This window comes from Doryrhamphus excisus, linkage group LG19, assembly GCF_037039965.1.
Source record: "Doryrhamphus excisus strain RoL-2023G ecotype Guam linkage group LG19, RoL_Dexc_Guam_v1.1, whole genome shotgun sequence".
NCBI classification, from domain to species: Eukaryota; Metazoa; Chordata; class Actinopteri; order Syngnathiformes; family Syngnathidae; genus Doryrhamphus; species Doryrhamphus excisus.
This window is the reverse complement of record NC_136375.1, coordinates 15,102,110-15,129,013: the sequence shown is the minus strand read 5'-3', so window position 1 is coordinate 15,129,013 and position 26,904 is coordinate 15,102,110. Positions and strand designations below refer to the sequence as shown.

Below are 26,904 nucleotides of genomic sequence, written 5' to 3'. Positions count from 1 at the left end.
ATAGTAACCTAAAGTTAAAAAAAGACGGCCTTCTAAAATGGCGGACCAAATTGGTGGAATTGTGTTAAATATAACAGTTTATATATTATGTCCTTCAAGCCTTAACGAAAATAATTGTCAGGCTAACAGCTAGCCTCGCTTTTTCGTTTTTCCTCCCCGGCGACGTGCGACACAATGCTGCCTCTCACAGGTCAGTGTCGGTACACCACGTAAGACCTAATCCACATAAACATAATGTAGATACTGATTTTTTTTTTCCCCCATTCCTTCTATTTCTTTTTCTTTCAAAGCAATACAACTTCCTGCATGACTTCCGGGAGCGATACACCGCCTACCAAGAAAGCAGGGATGTTCCTACAGAGCGCTCTGTTTCTCGATGAGCTGCATTCCCCTTCGCTGTGACGTCATCGATGAGTGCACTTTAAAAAAATAATCATAATATATATCTTTTTTTTCCAGTTACGGTAATCAAATTAGCTTCTTGATGGTCTGTTTTTGGATCTTAGGAAATGGAAGTCTGGGGCTTTTGGTACAGTAGGCTGTAATACGTCCTTATATCATGTGGTATAAGTACATCCATAGCATTGCATGACCTTTTTTTGCTATTTACATTTGAAAGTTAAAAAAAAAAATATTCAAGTCTAAAACAGAGTGGGATGGTTTTATTTTGTCAAACTCGTCAAAATGTTTTTCGAGGTGACATTTTGGGATGTGATAGATGAAGAGTGTTCACCCTGCACACAAAAATGTACACATTTGAACACTTTTCGTTCCTGTCTGATGGCCTTAAGTGTCTGAACAAGACATTGAAATAGTGAGGAGTGCTGCAAGAACAAATATGACACGCAAAAAGAAAAAAACATAACACTGGAGTTCTAAGTTGGCGATAAACAATAAAAGTGCATTCAACAAAAAACAGTGGTGCAGTCCATACAGGAAGTATGAATGTGTCACTTTTTATTGTTGAGTGTACCTTTTCAATTGGTCATGAGTTTTACACGCAGTTTTTATAAGACAGGTGATGCGATCGAGTGAGGCGACGGTGTACAAGCGGTCCCTGTGCGAGTGTTTTATAGTGGAGTTGACGGAACCAACTAGGAAATGTCTAGCTAGCTAGTAAACACTCTTGTCGTTGTAGCACAACCCCACCATTAACACCATCATTGGCTCCATGACAAGAAGAAAAGGGGAAGGGGAGGGGGTTTAATAGTCCTATGCAGGGTTCTGTCCATAAAATGTTGGACGGCGGTGGTGCTGTGAGCTGACGCTGCGTCCCACAGATTCAAGATGGCGTCTTAGTAGTGTTGCCGATGGGCGATGGTCTGCGGTCGCTGCCGTGTCCAGCACTGACATCCGAGTGTCCACATGTCTCTTAGCACCTGCTTGGCCTTTAGGAGCTAACCAAGACGTAGATCATGCTGTTCCAGACAAGAAGGGCATCAAGAAACGTTCATATTTGGTGAGTTTAACTTTCTTTTCAAAATATAATATTTGGTAATGCCAAGTAAATACAAACGACACGTACCCGTAGAGATAGTAGAAGAAGGACAGGAGGTAGAAGGCGAGCTTGCACCAGCCTTCCTTCTGACAGAAGCCCAGGATGTCGGCGTTCATGATGGTCGTCGGGTCGTAGAGCCCTGGACCGCTCATCACGGGTCTGCTTGTGTACCTGCAAAGGGCCATCATTGTGTTGCTAGCGAGACTGGATGCAAATGTTTTTTTTTTTTGGAGGGGGGGGGGGGGCACACCTACCTCCAGACATGATAGGCCAGCAGGGGCAGGTTGAGGCAGAGCGTGAGCCACTCGGCCGCACAGAAGAACATGACGCAGAAGAAGAAATGGATGAGATACTCCGGGAGCACCAGCTAAAAAGCGGGAAAGGGGAAATAAGTCGTTAGTTAGGCATTGACCTTTTGACCCCCCCCAAAAAAAACAACGCGGTCGATAAAAGAGTCGGAAAAAAACCATCAAAGTGAGGCATCATGCTGGAGATGAAGCGCGCTGATGGGACATACGGCCATCGGCTACACTGTCACTTTAAATAAGAACCTCCGCCAAGGCCAAACTCTTAAGTGATCCTCAAAATGGAGATATGTGAATAGTGTGTGTGCGGTTAAAGAAACCGATACTGTCAACATCTCCAATCGGGATGGAGCCGATCCCATAGAAGCGTAATTCCCGAGTATAAATGGAGTGTCCAAGTTTCATAACTATAGCTGTCAACTATTTATCTTTTATTGGTGATTGGCAACATTTCAATTGTACACAACTTTATTTACCAAGCACAGTCCACTCCCGACAGTTGTGGCCATGGTCTTTTAAGATCTAGAAAGCTTTCTTTTCTGTGCTGGTTATGGTGTGGAGCTGCGATGTTGGGGTCCGCAACTCAATGAGCATCATAGGTCCCGCCTAAATATGGCTGTGTGGAAGTATGTGACCCTTTTCTGTTAAGGATTTTTGGGGCATGTATGCATATACTTGTATCTTATACTTACCTGAAGAAAATACTTTATCACAGCCTCATGTCAAATTAACAATAATTATAATATCGCAGCAAACAGCTCTGGTATATATTTAAATGTAGGGATCCGAAGTGCAAAAATGTTAATGGTTGCATCTCTCGTCTCACAAAGCGTACACCGTTTAAATCCAGGACTACAATCTATCTGTGCAACGTTATCATAGTGTATATACCTAAAAATGTCATCCAATACTTCTCTACAAGTACTTCTCTCCTACTTCGGTACGTGACAAAAAATTTAAAAAAAATATATTTTTTTAATTTTAAAAATCAATAAAAATTTAATAAAATAAATTAATGAATAAATAAATAAAATACATTTGCTAAATCCAAGGATGAAGAGTCTTGAACCAGTCATGATGTGCTATATATATCACTATATTGACACTTACTATGGTACCCATTATGGCATTGGATGCTCATATCACCTTGTACTTCGGTATGTGACAAAAAATTAAAAAAAATTTTTTTAATTTAAAATAAATTAATTAAAAAATAATTTAATAATATTTTTTAAATAATAATTTACATTTTTTGTAATTAAAAAAAACAAACCATATTATGGAAAGCAGGAAGTGAACAAATGTAACAGTTAGTGATTGTAAAATTACCAGATGGAGGGGTAGGATTTAATAAGCTTTGCTTCTTCCTACTCCTTTTGGACATGTGGAACTGTGAACTGATTATGTGATGCATTCAATTGTAATCTGATGCACGTTCAAATGAAATGAAACCATTACGTGGGCTTGCGAGTGTCTGTTTCATGGCAACACGGCGTTGGGAGCCATAAGCTAACACGGACAGTCCCGTTGTCACGCCATTGTGAGTGCGCATCAACAGGGAGCGCCAACGCTCAAATGGAATAAAAGGCTAATTATGGCAGCAAAGCGGCAACCATTTCTTTGCACTTGGCGGAGGTGATATTAATAAAGCATAGTCCACATTGTGGTCAATTATTAACATGTATAGTATTTCACGGCGCTTCCTGACCAAAAAAAACAGATGGGGCCGACACACTGGGCGGGAGGCATGCGGCAAGCGAGTGTCTGTGTCGGGAGGGCACGGGGGTGTTGGTGGGCGGGGCAGATGCAGGCGCAACATGTAAGCCATGCATTCATGGTGTGTGTGTGTGTGTGTGTGTTTATGTGGAAAGGCTGCACTGTCAGTACATAATGTAAACATGTTGGAATCTGCTGGTAGCTCCGCCCATTAGTCAGCTCACTGGCCAATCAGCAGCACTAAAAAAAACAAAAAAAAAACAGAAGCGCTGAGCTGGACGGGAGCACGGTGCTCGACCATCTGCTCCACAAGTCACGAGCCAAGAACCAGAATCATGAGGTTCTGGACCAGGGCGTCACAAACAACAGCGGAATATTCACATATGTGTTACAATGTAGTCAACTGCAGAGGGTGGCAGGCATCTATTAGAGACAAGACATTTTAAATATTTATAATTGTATATTTTATCATTTTCTCCTAACTTTTTTTTTTGTTTTTCCAGCGATTTGTCAACGTGAGCTTCAGCTTTACAGATGCCATGGCTGCACCGAATGGAAAAAAAGACCTACCAGATAAAAGGTAACGACTAGGGATGGAATTATGACATTCATTCATTCATTTTCTACCGCTTTTTCCTCACGAGGGTCGCGGGGGTGCTGGAGCCTATCCCAGGCGGGGTACACCCTGGACTGGTGGCAAGCCAATCACAGGGCACATATAGACAAACAACCATTCACACTCACATTCATACCTATGGACAATTTGGAGCGGCTAATTAACCTAGCATGTTTTTTTGGAATGTGGGAGGAAACCGGAGTACCCGGAGAAAACCCACGCATGCACGGGTAGAACATGCAAACCTCCACACAGAGATGGCCGAGGGTGGAATTGAACCCTGGTCTCCTAGCTGTGAAGTCTGCGCGCTAACCACTAGACCGCCGTGCCGCCCGGAATTATGACATAATATTAATAAATCGAATTAAAAACTTTGCTCCAATAAAAAAAAAAAAACACTAAATTGAGGCAAGAATGAAATCAAGCGCTCCTTTTTTTTTTCTTATCCCTGAGCTGACATTTTCTGTGGTAGTTGCACCAAATGGGGAAAAGCCACGAAGCTGATCACCTGACCTGATCTCCCTGGGAAGTCACCTGATATGCAAACACAAGGGAAGGGTCCTAATAATAATAATAATAGTAGTAGTAGTAATAGAAGTAGTAGTACCCATATTCATATCATGCATGTTATGAGCCTTTGCAAGTCTTTTCAGTTAACATGATTGATGTGAGCAGTCCAGTATGTTAGCATATTTTGCTAAGGACTACTTATTTTCTTATCTTATCTACAAAGACAGAATCTTAAGCCCCGGTCACAACCCACTGTGCGCTCTTTAGGGACACCACGGCCACCATGTTTTTTATGAAAACGTGGGGAGGGGGGTTGCACACGTGGTAAGCCGGCTGTACATGCCGAGAACGTACCACCGTTGCGCGATTGCCATGTTATCGTACGGCGGCCATACTGGTATCCTTACTCACTCGCTTGTTGCGATGAATGCGAGTTGTGTTCAACAGGCCAAGTGGCCGTGCACCACATGACTCTTCCACGCTTCACCTCTGCTGGGCCCCTACGGATGCGTCCGCTGCTCTCTGAGCTGCAGATGCAACCGACCCGACTTCCTGGAGTCTAAATGCCGGCACTCAGTGTGGAAATCACGCGCCCAAATTTCCACCACATTTTTGCCAGTAGACGACACACACTTGCAAGTGCGGCAGGTTGGTACCGGGGCTTTACTACCAACTTCTCAAAGATGACGACATATGCATAAAAAAAGTACACACGTTATAAATATTCCATACTAACAGCAGTGTTTCCCACAGGACTGCTATCTATTTGCGGTGGGTCAGCGTATCGGCACAATTAACTAATTAGCATAATTTGCCATGAAGCATTTGGGAAGAGGTGAAAAAAAGAGCGACTATGACATCTTACTGATAAATTTGATAAAATATAACTTTTCAAAAAAAAATAATTTTCTGGGGGGGAAGCTCCAGTGATTACATGTTATCTTATTTACGTGTAATATGTCTTATTTTGTCTTATTCAAATGTAAGGGTGACTATATGGGTGTTATTTCATGTCTACAAGGCTAAAGTAATGTTAGAATGTCATATTATAAACAGGTGTTCAATTCCATAACCACCAAAATATTCCATGTATTAATACTGAATCCTACTGCAATCAATGAACCGCTACAGACGAGGGCCAAATGTATTACTGGCATAATATTTATCTTTTTATCTGTGCCAAAGGTGAGCACGTCGTATCAAATCCATTTATGGCAGTCCGCCACAAATGTATGGGAAACACTGCATCCAAAATGCAACCAACTGGTCCACTAAAGGTGCTAACATCTAATCCCCAAACTCAAGCTGGTTTAGTTAAGTGAAAAGACGTTTGCAAACGCTTCTTCGTGCACAATGACAGAGACTGAAGACTTGAAGTCATTTCAAACTTGGTAAAATTGGTACAAACCTTCAATGCAATTTTCATTCTCCTAATCTTTTTGACCTTTTCAATTGTCTTTTTTTTGTTGTTGCCGTTAGCCATGTGTAAACAAAGCGGATTGGGGCGGGGGTGGGGTGGTTGGAGGGACAAAAGAATTAGAGCATTAGAGTTTAGACAGCGGAAACAAGTTGAATTGATAATAAGACAGCCAGGTTATTTTGCATAACAGTGCAGGGGAAATGACTGCATAAAGGCACACAGAAAGATCTTCTCTCGTCGGTCAATCAGAGCAATTTCGGCATGCGCTCATCGAGGCAAGGAGGGCGGGACAGAGGCGTTGGCGAGAGAACTTACCGGATTTAAGGTGTTACACTGATCTATGGGATTCTTGTAGTCCGTCTTCAGCTCGTCAAACGCAATTATCTGCAGAGCACAATGCAAACGTAAGTATTCATAATCCACAATTCAAGGGAAACGTGACGTACTCAAGCACCAGAACTGATCAACATGTAAAAATGTACCAATAGCCTCTTCCTGCTTTGGGTACGCCAATGTCACATATGCTAGTTATGGGCGATACCACTGATTTAGTTTACGATTTGATCAATTCAATCCAAAACCAATACTTTATCCAAATTCCCCTAATGTGTCATAGCGTGTCATAACTAACTTTTATTAATTAACTATTTATTAATGAAATAGATTAGTTTAAGAAAAACAGCTCAACTAATTGAAGCCATTTATTCATTCACTGGGGCTGCACGGCGTTCGAGTGTTTAGCGCGCAGACCTCACAGCTAGGAGACCAGAGTTCAATCCCACCCTCAGCCATCTCTGTGTGGAGTTTGCATGTTCTGTTGCATGCGTGGGTTTTCTCCGGGTACTCCGGTTTCCTCCCACATTCCAAAAAAAACATGCTAAGTTAATTAGCCACTCCAAATTGTCCATAGGTATGAATGTGAGTGTGAATGGTTGTTTGTCTATATGTGCCCTGTGATTGGCTGGCCACCAGTCCAGGGTGTACCCCGCCTCTCGCCCCAAGACAGCTGGGATAGGCTCCAGCACCCCTGTGACCCTTATGAGGATAAGCGGTAGAAAATGAATGAATGTATTTTAAACACGCACGGTGGAAGAGTGGTTACTATGTAGGCCACACAGCCTACATACTTGAGGGTTGCGCCCATCCATTTTTTTCTGCTGCTTATCCTCACTCGGATCACAGGTATGCTGGAGCCTATCCCAGCTGACTTCAGGCAAGAGGCGGGGTACACCCTGGACTGGTGGCCAGCCAATCACAGGGCACATATAGACAAACAACCATTCACACTCACATTCATACCTATGGACAATTTGGAGTGGCTAATTAGCATGTTTTTGGAAAGTGGGAGGAAACCGGAGTACCCGGAGAAAACCCACGCATGCACGGGGAGAACATGCACAACTCCACACAGAGATTCTCCAAGCAGAGAATCGAACAGAGGTGCACTCATCCCATCCAATATAATGGCTGGTAAAACCATGTAATTATTACTTTAAATATTTTGTTCCTTTATTATATCTAAATGATACAATAATTAAAAATAATCACCATATTAACTCTGTACTTGAGTGTTTGGGTTAATATAGTACTGTGTGTGTTTACACCCGCAGTCTGTTCACCTCGCTGTTCTCGCGAGACTTCACGTACTCCATAAAGCAGGTGACAGCGCGATGTGGTTCTTGCTAAGCCTGCTAGCTTATTAGCCAAGTAGCTAGCAAATCGCCTTAGCGTTTGACAAGCACAATATTGACTTGGCAGCGACCCAAACGGACAAATGTCGTTAAACAACGCAACAAGGGAGCGAAGATATAGCCGAGAGTGAACAAGTTGGCGTTTAAGCGGGTCAACGTCAAGCGTTTAGCCGACTTAAGTCATTGCAGAACGCTAAACGGGCGCATGGCAACGTTGTTAGCGGACGTCACTCGAATATTCCACGCATGTTTCAGTCTATTTAAGTTACCGCAGGTGTGTTGCCGTCAAACATAACCTGGCTATCCCTCTCTCTCTCTCCGACTTTGGAGCTTTGGAGGCCGATGCTAACTGCCTACATTTAACTTCCTCATTATGTCCACAGTCATGGGCACTTACATGCCAAATGGCGAAGAAGATGAGCGCCGCCGTGAGCAGTAACGCCAGCATGTAACAAAAGGCCGCGAACGTGAACGCCATTTTTTGTCGTCGTCTTCTTCCTCCTCCTCCACTGGGTCGGCTCTCCTGGTGGTGATGATGACGGATTTGAGGTTAGCCCCAGAAATGTGTCTTCTTCTCCGGCTTATTCTGTGAGCCATATATAACACTCCCTCGCGTGTCGCCTTACCGCCATCTTGTGGACTTCACTACGCGGTTTGTGTTGTTACCTCAAGCACGCTGGACTTTTTTGGTTTGGAGCAAACATTCTGTCGTGAAATACAAACTCTTGTTAAGCAGTAAGAGTAAGTAACAGCTATTAGGGCTACATTAGAGGTCCTTTATTCACTGACATTTGTGTTCTGTGCAATATAATGCGACTCATGTCATGTAATGTTTCCCACAGGACTCCATTTTGTGACTGTGCTGGGTGATGTAATGACATTTTTGACCAAAATTGGCTTTGATGCATCAGCAAAAAGTAAGTATTTTTTTTTCTTGTACCTTTTGTGAGTAAAACAGAGCAACTGACTGAGTTTCCTCCATGAAAATATCTGTTAGTGTACTTGCCACCTGTCCAATGCACAGAATTGACTCACATTGAATTAACGTCTTGGACGCTTTTATTTGGACAACAAGAGACAATCATTTTTATAATAGAAAGTACGGAAAGTACAAATACAGTATCTCAAGTTTCACAGTTGCCGTGTGGCCTTATGATACAGATTTCAAATGTTGTTGCGGTCATTGAAAAGGAAAAGAAAACAGTAGGACAGTGACTACTACAGCATTACTACATTATGGTCATTACAAAAGCGTAACACGGGGGGGCAATAAGAAGGGGACCATTACCTTTTATGATTATTCATGAATACTCATTAAAAAGGAGGATAAGTGTGGTTTACATTACAGTTTACTGATAAGGGAAATCAATAATTTCTGGTTGACGACTCTGCTTGGGAAGGAAAACAGCAGGTAGAAAAACCTTTTGACCCATACTTATAATAATAATAATAATGTTTCAGTCAATGTGGGCATCACCCTGTTCAGACATGCAAGATTGCGCAAAAAAAAAAAAAATCAGCCTTTGCAGCATTTCTCACCAGTTGTTGACTTTGGTCTTTTCATGATTACAATCAGTCATTGCAGTAGCGTGGGAGAAGAAAAAGGGTAGAATGAAAATCAGCTCTGATTCATCCTACTCCTTTTCGGAACTGTCAAGTTGTGCAAACGTGTTCTTGGATGTAACCTTGCATGTTCCATATCAACTAAAGCATCGCCACTACGCTAACATTGTAAGACTTTAGAAAGGATGTGGCAACCTGCTGTAAATCCAACATACAGTATTTTTTTTAGATTTTATATTGCATTTAGCAATATGGAGGGTGCGTTTACAGCAACTGTGTTCCTGTTAGTCGGTGTGGAGGATGCAAAAATTGGGTTTTCACAAAGAATCCACATTCATCATGCATCTTAAGACGATTCCATAAAAATGGTACATAGGAGCTACCGTCGTTTCCGGTCTGCAAGTCGACCGTTTTGTCATAGTTTGGCTGATCCTGTAGTAGTCCCTCGTTTATCGCTGTTAATTGGTCCCAGACCTGAGTGTGATAAGTGAATTTCCACAAAGTAGGACATTGAAAACCCGTTTACCACTTTATAAGTATGCTTTTAAATATTTCGAGCCCTCTCATCATAAGTGATTTTAATACATTTAAACTTAATCCATGTGATCGGTATCGGCCCATTTCACTTATGGATGTTTGGTATCGGAATTGCAGCATATAACCCTGACCAGAGCATCCCAAGTTAATGTCTACTCAATTTGGTAATAGGAGTATAAAGGTGATTATGAGATTGGGAGTTCGGTGAAGTTGCTTGTTGCTTTACGTGTTATGTTAACATAGAGGGCATTTATTCAGCCTGTGTGCTATTGTATAGTTGTGAAATAAATGCGACTTGCAGTCAGGAAAATACGGCAGTCATCTGAACGTTACAGAGGGTGCATGCCTGTTAAAAATGTGCCATCTTGACCTCAAGTGGATGTTTGGTTTCCACCCGGAGACCCAACAGAGTTGCAATTTAGCATTGAATTTTTTTAATGATACTGGCACAGAAGCACAATGGACAGAGCGGACGTCTGTCACAGGTTTGCATCGTCATGGAAACAGGAGATGGGGTGTAAAAGACATGATCGTTTTGAAGTGCATTACTAGGCGGCAACCAGGAGTGGCGCTGTCCACTCCCACACCAAGTCAACCCCTCCAGGCAGCATTACACTTGACACGGGCGGCGAAAAAGGAGTTCAGAACATTCAGAAACATTCCTGTGACAATCCGACACACCACTCCCTACAGGAACATTCTATTTTCTCATCTTTCCCGCCGGAACATCACAACCTCAAAGCAGTTTGATGTCAGAATCTGTCATCACATTCATCAACACGACTACTAATAGTACTACGAACGCACAGTAGAAGCTATGGAGTGGATTCACTGGTCACATGGTCCCTTTTGGAATGTATCAGTGTTGTGGACGGTGACATCGGAAGAACCTCGGAAAGAACACGGGATGAATACGTGACACCCTGACAACACTTAAAACTAACAAAAAAAAACCACTTGTGACGACCAGCTGGGATGCCAATATTGAATTTGTATATAACGCCTTATAGATTTGGGCCCGCTGTGGTGTAGTGGTTCGCGTTCTGGACTTTGGGGCGGACGCCCCGGGTTCGAATCTCCACTAGTAAGCACCATCGGTATCCGGAATATAAAGGGCTCAAGCCAAAAATCAGTATGTGGCAACTCTGTTAGGAAAAAAACTTTATAGATTTCCGCCCTCAAATTAACAGCCATTGCAGACTATTGTGTATAAATGCAAATCCAAACAAAAAAAAACCCAAAGAGTATTTCAAAGAATGTTCCACAACCCAAACGCACCAAATGTAATACTAATAAAAGGCAAAAGGAATAAACTAGTAAACCACTTCCTGTACGGGCACAATGCCTCTCCCAGAATGAGCGTTAGGAAGCGACGTATGAGCTTGGTCCCCTCTTGAGCGTTGCGGGAGTGTTAATTCAACACACTTGGCACATGGAGGCCACAAAAAAATGGATTGGGGGTGGGGGGGTCAGCGGTGGGAATCAGACCTGTGTCAAACGGTGTTTTCCATTTTAGATTCAGCCAGCGAGAAGCCTAAAACGAGACAGGAAGGAGTCGACGGCGTCTAAATCAGGTCTGCTTCAGGAGAAGGGCAACAGCGGCAGGGCAACAGCGGCAGGGTGTCATCCCCCCACCCCACCCCCGCAGGAACATCTGCGTTGCACAATCCGGGCTTCCTTTTAGCGGAAGAAGGCCAGTTTCTCTCGGAGCCACTCCTCCGTCAGGTCCTCCGTGTTTCGGATCTCAAACACCTGCAGGGGCAACATTTAGCGGTGGCGAGTTAATAACACGATTTTAAAAATACCACGATTAAATGCGATTATTTCTGAGTGTGACTGACTGTGGCAAAAATGTGATTAATTGTGATCAAATATTGAATATACAAATCTCATTAGGTTTTGGTTGCTAGCAATGTAAAAATTTAAATATATAATCTATAATAATAATAATTATAGATAATAATAATCTATAGATATAGCGGTGGCAGGTTAATAACATGATTTTAAAATACTACGATTAAATGCGATTATTTCTGAGTGTGACCGACTGTGGCAAAAATGTAATTAATCGTGATCAAATATTGTAATCGATTTTACATATCATCAGGTTTTGGTTGCTAGCAGTGTAAAAATTAAAATATATAATCTACAATATAATAATAATAGATAAAAATGTATTTCCATCTGCGATTAAATGTGATTATTTCTGAGTGTGACTGACTGTGGCAAAAATGTGATTAATCGTGATCAAATATTGTAATCAATTTTACATATCATTAGGTTTTGGTTGCTAGCAGTGTAAAAATTAAAATATATAATCTATAATATAATAATTATAGATAAAAATGTATTTCCATCTGCGATTAAATGCGATTGAGTGTGACTGACTGTGGCAAAAATGTGATTAATCGCAATCAAATATTGTAATAGATTTTACATATCTCATTAGATTAATGTTTAGTTGACAACCTTCATTTTTTTTTAAAGCTTGATTAATTATTGGTGACTGGCCCACATCTTGGTGAATTTTGGGTTATTATAGATAAAAATGTATTTCTATGTGCGATTAAGTGCGATTATTTCTGAGTGTGACTGACTGTGGCAAAAATGTGATTAATCGCGATCAAATATTGTAATCGATTTTACATATCTCATTAGGTTTTGGTTGCTAGCAGTGTAAAAATGAAAATATATCATCTGTATTAAGATGTTGAATGTTTAGTTGACGGCCCACCAAAGATAGGGAACACAAACCTTTGTCATTTCAGCCGTTTGCACCAATTTGTTCTTACTTCCTGCATACATCATCTGCTGCTCAGGCCTGCAACCTGTACAGACACCACATGAGGCATACTGTACTGGATTTGACTACTACCATTCTACTGTACGCTACGGTACCGACCTACTGGGCTGGAGAAGATGAAGCATAGCGGGTAGGACACTCGTCCGTCGTCATGGTGGTATTTATAACTGTAGACCACAAATGTTTCTGCTGCTAAGGTGCATTTCCTTTTCATTTGGTATCAGGGAAAAAAAAGAAAGGAATGCTTGTAGTCGTTTTGGCCAAAGGATATCTGGGCTGTCTCTCCGGGAGTTCGTCCTTCAGGTCATCAGGGGAAATATCCTGAAAGCAAACATCAACAAAAGTGAAAAAGCACAACCTCATCAAAGGCTTTTATTCTACTCAGGAGTATCGATCTCGCCCCTTACCTCGTGCTCTTCGTCAAGAACCACAAGGTGTTTGTCCTTATCAATCTTCACTGGGAAAAACAACAAAGAAAAACATTTATTGTATATATGACACAAGAAGTGACTTATTTTTTTGGATGTTTGTCATGCAGAAATGTTTCAGATCATCAAACAAGCGTAAATATCAGTCAACAACAACACAACATGCAGTTTTTCAATCAAACTTTATTATTAAGGGAGAAAACAAATCCAAAAAGCTCCATGTCCCTGTGTGAGAAAGTGATTGCCCCCTAAAGCTAATAAGTGGTTGGGCCACCCTTAGCGGCAACAACGGCAATCAAACCTTTGTGATAACTTGCAAGGAGTCTCTTCCAGCTGTGGAGGAATTGTCGTCATTTCCAGCAAAGAAGCCTTTTAAAAGGTCACGTCACAGCATCTCAGTAGGATTCAGGTCAGGACTTTGACTAGGCCACTCCAAAGTCTTCATTTTATTTGGTGGACTTCCTGGTGGGTTTTGGATTATTGTCCAAGCTTTCAGCTTGAGGTCACCAACAGGCCAGAAATTCTTCATTTATCACAGCCCCAGACCATCACACTACCACCACCACATTTTACTGTTCCTATGATGTTTTCTTTCTGAAATGCCAGATGTAATGGGACACACCTTCAAAAAGTTAAACTTCTGTCTGGTCAGACCACAGAGTATTTTCCCAAAGGTCTTAGGGATCATCAAGATGTTTTTTGGCAAAATGGAGATGAGTCTTAATGTTCTTTTGGTTGTTTTTGCCCGGTGTCTTTCTTATGGTGGAGTCATGAACACTGACCTTAACTGAGGCAAGTGAGACCTGGACTTCTTTAGATGTTGTTGTGGGGTCTTTTGTGACCTCTCAGATGAGATGTGGCTGCACTCTTGCGGTCATTTTGGTTGGCCGGCCACTCTTGGGAGGGTTCACCACTGTTCCATGTTTTGGCCATTTGTGGATAATGGCTCTCATTGTAGTTAGCTGGAGTCCCATAGTGTCAGAAATGGCTTTAACCTTTTCCACACTGATATATGCATGTCAATTAATTTAAGTTATGGGTGGGGGAGGGCGGCAGGCAATCACTTTCATACAGGGCCATTTTTTTCCTCCCTTAATAGTAAAAGGTTTCATTAAAAAAAAAACAACTTTCATATATTTTGTGTGCAGTTGTGTTGTCATTGACTATATAAAACCAAAAATTGTTGTTGAAGGTTTTCTGGAGGGCTTTGTAGTCAAAATAGGTGTGTCCCATTATGTGCATTGTTAGCTCCCTCATGGTGACTGGTTTTCTTTTTCTTTTTTTTAGATGACAACAAAGGAAAACATGAGTGATCATGTTCCACATAAGGATCAGAGTTACGATGCCATCTACTGTATGGAGTTGGAACAACAAGCTACATTCACTGACACACAGGTACTTCCAAATCAAGGTGAGGCAGTCTAAACTTATTGGCGGTGGGCTGCAACCGATGACTGAATGTAGGCGGGGCTACCAGGTGGTCTTGAGTCTTCACATGCACGGCTTCAAAACGACGTTGTGTGTTGTTTTGTTTTTGTGTTTTAAATCAAAGCCTTTTTTCCAAATTTGTGTCAGCCTATTTGGATTGCCGATTTAAAACGTCAGCCCTCATCCCGTGGAACGCAGCAGGACACGGCATCCAATCTTCCTAGCGCGGGGGTGTTAATAGACAAGTGTTGGCTTACGGCTTAACGCTGCGCACAGCTGACCCAATTCTGAAGTGTCAAGGATTCTGAACGATGAAGCCGAATCTTTCACGGACTTGGTACTTCAGCACAGGCGCCGGGTCCCGCTAATGCTAGGAGCAGAGTTGCCGATACTTACTGACGATGGCGGCGTTGTTGGTCTCCTTGCGCATACGAAACTTTTGCAGCATTTTGACCAGCTCTTCGTCCACTTCGCACACCGTCAGTGACTCACTCTGACAAACAAAACAGCATCAACATTCATAACTAGGGATGTCCCACCAATATTATCAGCCAGATATTGGCATTAAACTGTAATATGGGTTTATATACCCCCCCCCCCCCCAAATAATAGCCCTTTAAGCGCCAAAGTCACAAACAAGAATTCGTCCATTTTCCTCCACTTACACCAACGCGTTCTCAGGCCAGCTGTGAGACATAATCCCTCCAGCGTGTCCTAGGTCTGCCCCGGGCCTTCTCCTGGTGGGCATGCCCGGAAAACCTCACTAGGGAGGCATCCAGACTAGATCTTGTTCTCTCAATCTCATGAGCATAGGTGAGGGTGGGAACATAGAACATAGATCGAGCGGCTCGGCTTTCTCTTCACCATGACGGCCCGATACAGCGACCTCATTACTGCAGCCTTCCCTACAAGCAAACCTGCTGACTTTGATGGCAGACATTCATACCCAACATTTGAGAAATTTCTATGCAAAGACTTAGAAGCAGCACAGACTTGAGCTTTGCTTTGCTTAGCAGTGTTTGGGGTGGCACCCATGTGGTGGATTGTGTAGTGGGTGGTAGTTGCGTAGCAGATTGAGAAACACGGGTCGCAACATCACCACGGATAACATTTTCCACCATGCAGTGTGCCTCTTGCACAGCATCTCCGGTAGAAGGATCTCACTATTGTTGGGACTCTACGTCAGAACAAGCCAGACATCCCTCCTCTGATGACCCCCCCCCCCAACTGCAAACCTTGATTATTGAAGCAATGGAAAGGTGTGGGGTGACAACCCAAACATAGAAAAGAAGCAGACTAGGGCCAAGCAAAGAGAAACAGTTAAAAAGTGAAAACATATTTCTAACATGAAAACAGTCTTGTTTGGTCCTAAATATAATACAAGTGATTAGTACTAACCAAAATGGCTTAAAAGCACATTGATTCTAATATGGGTCATTTTCGACCCACTTATGGAAGAGTGTGGGGTCCAGTCACTCGTGCATTTAAGGGTTAAGCAATGGGGGGTTGTGTAATTTATATTCTGGTGTATTTTTCCCCTCCTTAGTAGTGCCCTTTTTCGTGCCTCAAAAAATGTATCACAATAAAAATATTGTCTAAAAAAAAAAAAAAAAAAGAAATGGCAGATGGCCCTGGCAGATGACTCTCTCTAACCATGTTCTACTGCAGATTACTAAACAACAGAAAAGGGTAGAAACACACTTTTTCCGATGAATTGTCTAAAATTGCCAGTCCTGAAAAATCAATGAAAAACAGAAGTCATAAATTCGGGTAACTTTACAGGTGTACCTTTTTTGTGGAATTCCCATTTCTGACCTGAATGGGGAGGTTTGGCTTTAAAAGGTTCCATTATATTGCATGGTGTCAGAAACCATAATCTGCATGTTCTATTTGAGTTGGCTTTACTAGTTTTAAGGAACCTTGTGGTGCTTTAAAGTGTGTGTGTGTGTGTGTGTTTTCCTTCCTGCCTTGTAAGCAGCTCAGAACTTTATAGCATGGTGCACGGCTTGACTCAGTGTGAAGGATTCCCAATCCTGACCCACATCCAATACTCCGAAAAATAATACAACACGGATTTTTATCTTATGGACTCCAGCGTCACGCCCACATTACATAACTCTGCTGCACGCAAGATATGAGCTTCTTGGAAAGTCCTTTGCGTGTCTCTGTCAATTCTATAATTACACCTTCCTCAACAGATGGCTGGTGGGTGGCAGGATTTCTTTTGGGCTTTCAGAGAAGATCCTTAGAGATTAAAGGAGGTCCGGAGGGCGGGGGCGCCTAGTGCAAGTGACACAGGAAGCGCACAGACAATGAGGAACAATGACAACACTTTAGGCGAGAGGTTGCAGACGACATGGAAGTCTCGTTTTTTTCACACCAGGAAATGCTAGCCGCTAGTAGCAATAGGCTAACTTGCGCCGAGCTAGCCAGACCGGAAACGGTCTTATATTAACAACGTTGCTCGGCACCAAAGAGAAGCCCCTTCGAGAGACTCAGTCCCAAAGAACACCAACAAGTAAAACCGTCACGACATAGCGGAATAAGAACTTGCGCTAACACACCGGAAACTCGCTAGTTTCCACTTCAACATAAGATTTCCAACAACATTTCTCGCTTCACAAAGGAAACACGAATAAAACAATATCATTGCGCATATGACAGTTAAACATTTTAACACAGTTTAACTGTCTTACTGTCAAGGTTGGTAAAGTCGCAGTTAGTATGCACTGCATTGTCTTTTACGTTGAAGTGCACAACAGGAGTACGACTGACATTTTGCGTCACAACTTGACACTGGAGGGTGGAACTCATGCTAGAGGCTACCGAGCTAACGCTAGCCAATCTTAAAGTCTATTTGTTTTCTCCCTCGGTCGTCCCGAAAACGAAAATGTGTAAAAGAGCACCCTCGATGGAAACACACAAGCGAACACGACACAAACTCTCACCGACTGCATCGACACACTCACCATTGTTGTTGTGAAGAGTTGGAAGCTCGAAGCGGCAGGAAGCTGAAGCTCTGAATGGCAGAGGTGGGCGGAGCGACATAAATATCATCGTATCGATATCAACAATTGTATCAGTGTTGAATCGGTACGAACCAATCACTACTAAAGAATAATGTAATAATAACATTGGTAATTATTAAGTAAATTATAATTATGGAATTATTGAATATTTTATATATTGAAATCCTTTCATTATCGTATCGATATCAGCAATTGTATCAGTGTTGAATCGGTACGAACCAATCACTACTAAAGAATAATGTAATAATAACATTGGTAATTATTAAGTAAATTATAATTATGGAATTATTGAATATTTTATATATTGAAATCCTTTCATTCGTTTTCTACCGCTTATCCTCACAAGGGTCGCGGGGGCGCTGGAGCCTATCCCAGCTGTCTTCGGGCGAGAGGCGGGGTACACCCTGGACTGGTGGCCAGCCAATCACAGAGCACATATAGACAAACAATCATTCACACTCACATTCATACCTATGGACAATTTGGAGTGGCTAATTAACCTAGCATGTTTTTGGAATGTGGGAGGAAGCCGGAGTACCCGGAGAAAAAACAAAGATGCAAACATGCAAGGGTGGATTTGAACTCGGGTGTCTTAGTTGTGTGGCCTGCGCACTAACCACTCTTCACCGTGCAGCCCATTATTGAAATATTAGATATATTTATTTCAAATGTTCTAATATTCTTTTGATATAATACATGCATTTTGCTGGTGTAAATATTGCAAATGAAAATATTAGTCAATGACAACACAACTGAACATAAAATGAAAAATCCAAGGCTACATGTCCCTGTGGGAAACAGTGATCGCCCCCTAAAGCTAATAAGTGCTTGGGCCACCAGCAAGAACTGCATTCCAGAGTTTGTTATGACTTGCAATGAGTCTCTTGAGTCAGTGCTGTAGAGGAATTCTGGCCCACTCATCTTTGCAGAATTGTTGTCATTCAGCCACATTGGAGGCTTTTCCAGCACAAGGCTCCTTTTTAAGGTCACGTCACAGCATCTCAATAGGATTCATTCAGTTCAGGACTTTGACTAGGCCGCTCCACTTCAGTTCTGCTATACAGCAGAACTCATGCTTCCATTTATCACAGCAAGTCTTCCCGGTCCTGAAGCAGCTAAACAGCCCAGACCATCACACTACCACCACCATATTTTACTGCTGCTTTAATGTTCTTTTTCTGAAATGCCAAATGTAATGGGACTTAATGTTCTTTTTGTTCAGCAGTGCTTTTGGTCTTGGAACTCTGCCATACAGGCTGTATTTGCCCAGTGTCTTTCTTATGGTGGAGTCATGAACACTGACCTTAACTGAGGCACTTCTTTGGTTGTTGTTGTGGGGTCGTTTGTGACTTCTTGTATGAGTCGTGGCTGCGCTCTTGGGGTCATTCTGGTTGGCCGGCCACTCCTGGGAAGGTTTATCTGGAACTGGTGCTTCTTGTTTTGGGAGTGGAACAGCGCTGTTTAAACCGAGTGCTAAACAACTGGACCTGATTATCTCCAGACTCCTCCCGGCCGAGCGGCCAGGAGATCTGCCAGATGAAGGAGAAGATGGGGAAGCTGTGCACAACAAGAAAACGGACCTGCAGAGCATTACGGTACAGTGATGATATAAAATGATATATCATTATCATGGGATAATATTTGGAAAAAAACTGCTATATTACTAACACCTCCTTTGTCAATGCAAATGTGCCCTCTAGGGGTTGAGAGCAGCATTGCAATTGGCTATGGCCTACTGTTGTATTAATCTATTGTATCACGTGTTTTTGTTTTTTTTTTTTTAGGTTTGGCTCTTCCTGTGGAAATAGTCCCAACATTTTACAGCTTGAGACTGAAAAAAAAATGTTAATTCTGGACAACCGCTGTCCCTTTTTTGGTCCAGAGGAGGACTTCTTTACCGGAGCGACTTCCACCGGTTTAAACAGAAACAAGAAGCGCCGTCAGCAAGAGATCCGCACCGGAAGCGCTTGCAGTTCCGCACATGCGCAAGTCTACAATCGCTGCCTCAGTTCGCAAAATTTTGCGACGGCCCACTTGTCCACGTAGAGAGTAGACTATTGATATTTTGTTTTGACCTGTCATGCGATGACATTTGTCTGCTTGTATCCAAACATTCCACTTTCACCTTCACTACTTCAACCTCGGAGATAGCGTGGTGTTCGGGGACGTTTTGACATTCGGACTTGGTGTAAAGACGGTAAGATGGAGGAAGTTGTGTAGCTTACCTGGGCACTGTTAGCTTTAGCATACAGGAAGTAATATACAAGCGTAGTTACCACATCTTTATTATGCCTGTATTTATGCCACCGAGATGTCACAAAACTGCGTTTTAGGATTTAATTGGCAAGAAAGAGTTCGTAAATCACAGAGTGATCCCGGACGTGTATTTTTAATGTAGCATGCTAACTTAGTAGCCATTGCCATACCTCAACTCAAATCCAACTTTATTGATACACTGGGGATCTTACAGTCGCTCTGTGAACAAGATAAAATAGAATAAAAGGAATATATGATAAACAAAATTTGTGTATTTACACATAGTATTTAGAAATATAAGTAAATACAAGTAAATGTATAGTTTGTGCAAGTGAGGGCATATAAGGTTGTGAATGATTTTTTACAGGCAGGTGTGGTATTGTAGACCTGGATGGTGTGGAATGAAGGAAGTCCTGTAGCGTTCACTGCGGGAACGGAACTGGAGGACTCTTATTTTTATTATTATTTATTAATTATTATAATGTTATCGTTTGTATTTTGCTATAGTCAGCTGGTATAGGTGCCAGCTTATCCGTGACCCTAATGAGGACAAGCGGTACAGAAAATGGGTGGAATTTTTGCAGCATATTTTAACCCGAATGCAATGTGAAGTCAACACACGCATCATGCAAACTAGCACTAGCACTATTCTTCCATGTCAATTAGTGGGCTGCAATTGGCCCCCTGGTCTAAAGCATCCTCACATTGTGCTGTTTTCTCTTGTTCTTTTTTGTAGAGTCCAAAATGTCTTGGTTTGCCGAGTTTGCTGGCAAAGCTGAAGACTTCCTGAATAAAGTGGACCAGGGAGCTGCCACTGCCTTGAGCAAAAATCAGGATAAAACACCCCCCCTCACTTCATTCTACGAAGGAGACGCATCAGGCCATCCTGAATACAAACCAGAGGCTTTTAATATGAGCAGCGGCGCTTCTCACCAGGCGTCAAGCTACATCTCTGCAGCAGCAGGCAACATTAAGAAGTCCGCTTCTGCTCCGATGGCTGCTTCGGTCAGCGTGTCCAGCGCCCCCTCTGGTAAGCAGGCATCAAGCGGCACGTCCAAGGGCTCCTCCGCCTCCTCCTCCTCCTCCGGCTTTGTCAAGCGCAAAAAGAGCGAGCGCGATGTGGACGACGATATGCTCTTTGACTTCTTGAACAGCTCAGAGCCGCCGGTCCCCGCCAGGCGGGACTCGAACTGGGAGTCCGTCAAAGCGCCAGCGCCGAGCCAGCTCTCGGAAGCTAAAAACCAAACTCCTCCTCCCGCCACCATCCCCTCGCTCCCATCCACACCCCCCTCCACACGAGGAGTGTCTCGGGCCTCCAGCCTCAGCTCGCTGTCTTCTCACAGCATGAAAGCATCTGAGGAGAGCTCTGCTAAACAGCAAAGTCAAGGTAAGAAATCCTGCCTTGCTCACATTTCCATACCATCGGGTGACATTCTTGAATGCACATGCGATCAACAAAAGCTGCATAAATTAGTCATGCTGAGATTGGGTATTAATAACAATAACTTGTCTTCTTGTGGTTGTAACGTACAATGACAGGCGTTTCTGATCATTTGTCAATTCATTTGAAATTCATGAAATATCATCATCATAGTAGGGCGGCACGGCAGTCGAGTGGACCAGGGTTCAATTCCACCCTCGGCCATCTCTGTAGTCAGTAGTCAGTGTCTTTACCGTTAAGTCTTTTCTTATTTACTTATAGTGTCTTTAATGTTTGTCCTTTTCTTATTTATAGTGTCTTTACCGTTTGCATTTTCTTATTTATCAGTGTGTTTACCGTCCTTACACTGACAGTGATATTAATAATAAATAATAACTTCCAGATTTTTCGATTTTTGTCTTCTGCTTCTTTGTATTATTATTTCATATTTCGGGTATTATACGTATTGATGTTCATGTGCAGTATTTTATCCTGTGTATATTAATGGTCTTATTTCATATATCGGCCCATCAGATGATTATATCGGATATAGTTTATTCTCTGTCCCAAATATGGGTATCTGCATCGGCCCGATAAATCCCGTATGGGTCTGGCTCTAGTTGGGAGGGTGTGTCCTATGTGACTGAATGCCGTATGGGAGTCAATTCATATGTGTGGTTACACATCCGTCCGAAATCGCAGTCAGCCCGGACTCATCTGAGGCCTGCAACTCGGCCGTGGCTGCCCCTCAGGAGTCAAGTCGGCAGGAGTCCGGTCCGCCAGAGGAGCCTCATGGCCCGGTTCTGTCCAGCCTGCGTCTGGAGAACCAACTCCTGCGCAGTGAGGTGGCCTCGCTCAACCAGGAAATGGCCTCGGTCATCCAGAGATCAAAAGACTTTCAAGAAGGTAAGATTTGAAATAAGGGAGTACTGGTCGCCCCCGATAGCCGCATTTGTGAATTTCCTCTCCTGCAGAACTCAACCACGCCCGTCTGCGTGCCGACAAGTGGAACGGCGAGCAGGCTCAGGGCGACCGTGCGCTGCGAGGACTTCGCTCACAAGTGGACGACCTGAACGAAGCGCTCGCCGCCAAAGACGGTCAACTCGCTGTCCTCAAAGTCCGACTGGACGAGGCCGACCAGCTGCTGAGGAGCCGCAGCGCCGCTCTGGAGGAAGCGCAGAAGGAAAAGTCCAGGTACCATCTCTGCGAGCGTGTTCGGGTCTTTGGGTCATGTTCGGGTCTTTGGGTCAGGTACAGGAGCCAGCAGATTCCTAAAAACAGTAGAGCCCTCTTGACAGAGGGGACCTTTTGACCAGCTGAGAACTCCTGTCATATACAGGATCTTTGACAAGGGTTTTTTATTTTTGCAGGGTGTCTTTAAAAGCAGCAGGCCTGTCATATAGAGGATCTTTGACAAGGTTTTTTTTTATTTTAGCAGGGTGTCTTTAAAAGCAGCAGACCTGTCGTATACAGGATCTTTGACAAGGGTTTTTTGCAACGTGTCTTTTAAAAACAGCAGAGAACTCTTGTGATATAGAGGATCTTTGACAATGTTTTTTTTTTTTTAGCAGGGTGTCTTTAAAAGCAGCAGGCCTGTCATATACAGTATCTTTGACAAGGGTTTTTTGCAACATATCTTTTAATAACAGCAGAGAACTCTTGTGATATAGAGGATCTTTGACAAAGGTTTTTATTATTTTTGCAGGGTGTCTTTTAAAAGCAGCAGACCTGTCGTATACAGGATCTTTGACAAGGGTTTTTTGCAACGTGTCTTTTATAAACAGCAGAGAACTCTTGTGATATAGAGGATCTTTGACAAAGGTTTTTTTTATTTTTGCAGGGTGTCTTTAAAAGCAGCAGACCTGTCATTTACAGGATCTTTGACAAGGGTTTTTTGCAACGTGTCTTTTATAAACAGCAGATAACTCTTGTGATATAGAGGATCTTTGACCAGGGTTTTTGCAGGAGTTTCTCTTTTTAAAACAGTTGGACACGCCTGTCATTTAGAGAGCTGTGCTGCTTTTTCCAGGATTTTGGAGGACCACACAGAAGGGAGCAGCATGCAGTCCCTAGCGCTCCAGAGCCTGCAGGAGAGGCTGCGTGAGGCTGAGCAGGCCCACAGGAGGGAAGAGGACGGCTTTCGGCAGATGCAGGTGCCTTTTTAAATCCTCTCTTTTTCCATTTTCTAACTGCCTTTCTTGCTGTTAGTTCACCCTGTTAGCATTAGCATAGTCACTCTTGCCATGGTGACAAAGGCTAGCCACAAGACAAACTGCTAGCCACTTTGGAGAAAGTTGTCTGCGTATAGTAGATTGTTGTCATGCAAGCACAGCCGTCGTTTCCAGTCCAATCCTCTTTGTGGAAAAAAAATGATCAGTCGGATTCACTGTGTGCTCCAGAGCGACTTTTCCAGCCGCCTCTCCCGCCTGGAGTCCGAGAGGCAAACGCTGGCAGAGGTGGTGACGGCAGCGGAGAAGCGATTGGCAGAGGAGAAGCTGCGCGCAGACAACCTTCATCAGCAACTGAGGAGCGCCAAAGCGGCAGCGGACACCGCCAAGCAGGACCTCCACGATTACAAGCACAAAGCCTCACGCATCTTGCAAGTAAGCCTCGCTCACCCGCGTCCACACAACTCCGCACGCACGTAGGACGCTGACGCTGTGGTGTCATCAAGTCTAAAGAGAAGCTCATCAGCAGCCTGAAGGAGGGCTCGGGCCTGGACACTCTGGACGGCAGCGGGGCGGCAGCTCTGGAAGTGGAGGAGCTGCGTCACGAGAAGGAGCTGCAAAGGGAGGAGATCCACAAACTCCAGGGTCAAGTGCACTCGCTGCGCGCAGATTTACAGGTGAGTGGCGCGATGGACGTGGGAAGCACGGACGCCATCGCTGACTTGATCATCAAAGTCTCGCTGACCGTTAGGATCTGGAAAGTCAGTCGCTGGCCGAGGCGGAAACGTGGCGAGAGCAGGCGCTGCAGTTGGAGGAGCAGCAGACTTCGCTCAACAGCATCAAGCAGGAGCTGGAAGCGGAAGTGGAGCGGCTCAAACAGGTCAACGGGATCTCCAGTAGAACTTATGGAGTTCATCCGTTCCACATATGGAATATGTTCACACATGTGCACAGAAAACACATTGCTCCTTCCCTTCTTCTTTCCTTCCTTCCTTCCTTCCTTGCTCCCTTCCTCCCTCCCTCCTTCCCTCCTTCCCTTCTTCCTTCCTTCCTTCCTTCCTTGCTCCCTTCCTCCCTCCCTCCTTCCCTCCTTCCCTCCTTCCCTCCTTCTTTCCTTCCTTCCTTGCTCCCTTCCTCCCTCCCTCCTTCCCTCCTTCCCTCCTTCCTTCCTTCCCTCCTTCTTTCCTTCCTTCCTTGCTTCCTTCCTCCCTCCCTCCCTCCCTCCCTTCCACCCTACCTTCCTTCCTTCCCTCCCTCCTTCCCTGCTTGCTTGCTTGCTTGCTTGCTTGCTTCCTTCCTTGCTTGCTTCCTTGCTTCCTTGCTTCCTTCCTTCCTCCCTTCCTTCCTCCCTTCCTTCCCTCCCTCCCTCCCTCCCTCCCTCCTTCCTTGCTTCCTTCCTTGCTTTACTCCCTCCCTCCCTCCCTCCCTACCTACCTCCCCGCCTCCCTCCCTGCCTCCCTCCTTGCTTGCTTGCTTGCTTGCTTCCTTCCTTGCTTCCTTGCTTGCTTCCTTGCTTCCTTGCTTCCTTCCCTCCCTCCCTCCCTTCCTGCCTCCCTCCTTGCTTGCTTGCTTGCTTCCTTCTTTGCTTGCTTCCTTCCTTGCTTCCTTGCTTGCTTCCTTCCTAAAGAAACAAGACTGGTCTGGTCATTTTTTTTCCCATGACTGTATAATATTTGTGTCTTCACAGGAGCTGCAATATGTGGAGGAAGAGCAGCATCGCGTCAAAAGTACCCTGCAGAGCCGCGTTCAAGACAGAGAAGATGAAATACAGAAACTCAGGAACCAGGTTACTTCTTTCTTGTCCATCCAAGGGAAACGGGAACCTATCCCAGCAGACGAGTTCAATTCTTGGCTTCTGTGTTTTTGTCTTTTCTCCAGTTGACCAACAAGACCTTGAGCAGCAGTAGCCAAACGGAGCTGGAGAAGCGTCTGCACCAGCTGACCGAGACCTTGATCCAGAAACAGACCATGCTGGAAGCTCTGGGCACCGAGAAAAGCTCACTGGTCTTCCAACTGGAGCGTCTGGAGCAGCAGATGAAGAACAGCCAAGCGGGTCAGACCGGGGGAGGAGCAGCCATCAACATGAGTGCCGTGGAGGGAGCAGGTGAGAATCCATGCGGTCATTCTAGGTCCTGAAGCAGCCAAACAGCCCCAGACCATCACACTACCACCACCATATTTTACTGATGTTCTTTTTTTCAAATGCCAGATACACACCTTCCAAAAAGTTCAACTTTTGAGTATTTTCCCAAAGGTCTTGGGGATCATCAAGATGTTTTCTGGCAAAATAGAGACAAGCCTTAATGTCCTTTTTGGTCCTGGAACTCTACCATGCAGGCCCTTTTTGCCCCCCTGTCTTTCTTATGGTGGAGTCATGAACACTAACCTTAACTGAAGCAAGTGACGCCTGCACTTCTTCCTATGTTGTTGTGGGGTCTTTTGTGACCTCTTGGATGAGTTGTGGCTGCGCTCCTTGGGGTCATTTTGGTTGGCCGGCCACTCCTGGGAAGGTTCACCACTGTTCCAAGTTTTCACCATTTGTGTGATTGTGTAATAATGGCTCTCACTGTAGTTGGCAGGAGTCCCAGGGCTTTAGAAATGGCGTTATAGCCTTTTCCACACTGATAGATCTCAATTCATCTCAGTTATGTCACACAGGGCCCTGTACTGTAGCTCTGGATCTTTTCTCTTTTAATGATGAAAAGTTTTGACTTGAAAACTGCATTTTGGATTGAATTGTGTCATCATTGACTGAAACATTGATCTGAAACAAACATGCAAAAAATAAGAAAACACTTTTTCACACCGCTGTTTTTATATTTGTCATTTTCAGGAACAAGACCAAGAAACATTCCGGTCCTTTTCAGCAACCAAGAGGGTCGGGGAATGTACGGCAAAGTGCAGAAGGCAGCCAGTACCATTGACCGTTTCAGGTAAGTTGCATGAACCTAAAGAGTCCCTGACATAATTGGTCAACTTTGCTCAAATACGTTATACGTCCTTTTGAATGATATTGGTTTGTTTTTTGAAAGTAAAAGGTAAATTGGTAAATTTCCCAAATAATGCTTGTTTTTTTTTTGTCTTCCAAGCATCAGACTGGGGATCTTCTTGAGGCGCTACCCAATGGCCCGAGTGTTTGTCATCTTGTACATGGTGAGAACTTCCTGAAAACAATTGGCTGATCAAAGAGACAAAGAACATTTTGTGTTTGTTTGTTTGTTTGTTTACACAGGCCGTGCTGCACGTGTGGGTGATGATTGTGCTTCTCACCTACTCGCCAGAAATGCATCACGCACACCCCGACGGAAGCTAGCTGGAAATGTTTTGCACATATATCAGCGTAAGACACTATTTTTCTCCCCAAAATACCAAGAAAAGACAACCGACAGAGACATGAAAGGACGACTATGTCATGACCCGGGTGTAACAATAAACAACTAGTCTGCTTCTTCTTCAGCTGCTTTCAGAGATTGTATTTAACTATGTAAAGCTGTTATTTTAATAAATTACTTGGAA

General features: G+C 43.7%; 4 protein-coding genes across 12 annotated transcripts in view; 2 read left to right on the top strand and 2 right to left on the bottom strand.

The window, feature by feature from the left end:
- Nucleotides 1-1,273, top strand: part of cdkn3 (cyclin dependent kinase inhibitor 3) — a 6,191-nt gene extending 4,918 nt beyond the window's left edge. For all 5 annotated transcript variants that reach the window (XM_078799203.1, XM_078799204.1, XM_078799202.1 and 2 more), the window contains one exon: nucleotides 291-1,273. In XM_078799203.1, the coding sequence (XP_078655329.1) occupies nucleotides 291-380 (90 nt within the window). In that variant the 3' untranslated portion in view covers nucleotides 381-1,273. The remainder of the gene's footprint in view (nucleotides 1-290) is intronic.
- cnih1 (cornichon family member 1) lies at nucleotides 648-8,366 on the bottom strand. Of its 2 annotated transcripts, XM_078799205.1 has the most exons (6): nucleotides 8,154-8,366; nucleotides 6,381-6,449; nucleotides 6,054-6,101; nucleotides 1,753-1,865; nucleotides 1,526-1,669; nucleotides 648-1,418 (listed from the first exon to the last, which is right to left on the bottom strand). In XM_078799205.1, the coding sequence occupies exons 1-6, from the start codon at nucleotides 8,232-8,234 to the stop codon at nucleotides 1,391-1,393; spliced, it is 483 nt and encodes a 160-aa protein (XP_078655331.1). In that variant the 5' UTR covers nucleotides 8,235-8,366; the 3' UTR covers nucleotides 648-1,390. The 2 variants fall into 2 exon arrangements, with proteins under 2 accessions (XP_078655331.1, XP_057913033.1); XM_058057050.2 differs by lacking the exon at nucleotides 6,054-6,101 and having other exon boundaries at nucleotides 8,154-8,350.
- Nucleotides 7,744-26,904, top strand: golga5 (golgin A5). 4 transcript variants are annotated; one of them, XM_078799197.1, is made up of 20 exons: nucleotides 7,744-8,030; nucleotides 8,140-8,305; nucleotides 8,599-8,673; nucleotides 11,373-11,471; nucleotides 12,676-12,789; nucleotides 12,884-12,962; nucleotides 13,045-13,093; nucleotides 14,375-14,482; nucleotides 20,537-21,187; nucleotides 21,923-22,126; nucleotides 22,195-22,414; nucleotides 23,250-23,373; nucleotides 23,620-23,823; nucleotides 23,895-24,065; nucleotides 24,140-24,268; nucleotides 25,076-25,174; nucleotides 25,267-25,492; nucleotides 26,222-26,321; nucleotides 26,478-26,541; nucleotides 26,621-26,904. In XM_078799197.1, exons 9-20 carry the CDS (start codon nucleotides 20,545-20,547, stop codon nucleotides 26,699-26,701), a joined length of 2,265 nt encoding a protein of 754 aa, XP_078655323.1. In that variant the 5' UTR covers nucleotides 7,744-8,030; nucleotides 8,140-8,305; nucleotides 8,599-8,673; nucleotides 11,373-11,471; nucleotides 12,676-12,789; nucleotides 12,884-12,962; nucleotides 13,045-13,093; nucleotides 14,375-14,482; nucleotides 20,537-20,544; the 3' UTR covers nucleotides 26,702-26,904. The 4 variants fall into 4 exon arrangements, with proteins under 4 accessions (XP_078655323.1, XP_078655326.1, XP_078655324.1 ...); XM_078799198.1 differs by lacking the exons at nucleotides 7,744-8,030; nucleotides 8,140-8,305; nucleotides 8,599-8,673 and having other exon boundaries at nucleotides 11,359-11,471; XM_078799200.1 differs by lacking the exons at nucleotides 11,373-11,471; nucleotides 12,676-12,789; nucleotides 12,884-12,962; nucleotides 13,045-13,093.
- gmfb (glia maturation factor, beta) lies at nucleotides 10,379-17,546 on the bottom strand. The gene is made up of 7 exons (XM_058057052.2): nucleotides 17,485-17,546; nucleotides 14,912-15,008; nucleotides 13,067-13,116; nucleotides 12,931-12,980; nucleotides 12,759-12,841; nucleotides 12,611-12,684; nucleotides 10,379-11,608 (listed from the first exon to the last, which is right to left on the bottom strand). The coding sequence occupies exons 1-7, from the start codon at nucleotides 17,485-17,487 to the stop codon at nucleotides 11,537-11,539; spliced, it is 429 nt and encodes a 142-aa protein (XP_057913035.2). The 5' UTR covers nucleotides 17,488-17,546; the 3' UTR covers nucleotides 10,379-11,536.

Excerpts from the sequence above, each read along its gene's own strand:
- cnih1 (XM_078799205.1), bottom strand. The coding sequence starts at position 8,234 with ATGGCGTTCACGTTCGCGGCCTTTTGTTACATGCTGGCGTTACTGCTC. Across the intron at positions 1,670-1,752 it reads CTGGCCTATCATGTCTGGAG|GTACACAAGCAGACCCGTGA; the intron begins GTAGGTGTGCCC and ends GGCCCTTTGCAG. Across the intron at positions 1,419-1,525 it reads TTCTTCTACTATCTCTACGG|CATGATCTACGTCTTGGTTA; the intron begins GTACGTGTCGTT and ends TGTCTGGAACAG.
- gmfb (XM_058057052.2), bottom strand. Across the intron at positions 12,685-12,758 it reads CATCTTCTCCAGCCCAGTAG|GTTGCAGGCCTGAGCAGCAG; the intron begins GTCGGTACCGTA and ends GTGTCTGTACAG. Across the intron at positions 11,609-12,610 it reads AAACGGCTGAAATGACAAAG|GTGTTTGAGATCCGAAACAC; the intron begins GTTTGTGTTCCC and ends TTGCCCCTGCAG.
- golga5 (XM_078799200.1), top strand. The coding sequence starts at position 20,545 with ATGTCTTGGTTTGCCGAGTTTGCTGGCAAAGCTGAAGACTTCCTGAAT. Across the intron at positions 26,322-26,477 it reads AGTACCATTGACCGTTTCAG|CATCAGACTGGGGATCTTCT; the intron begins GTAAGTTGCATG and ends TTGTCTTCCAAG. Across the intron at positions 26,542-26,620 it reads TGTTTGTCATCTTGTACATG|GCCGTGCTGCACGTGTGGGT; the intron begins GTGAGAACTTCC and ends TTGTTTACACAG.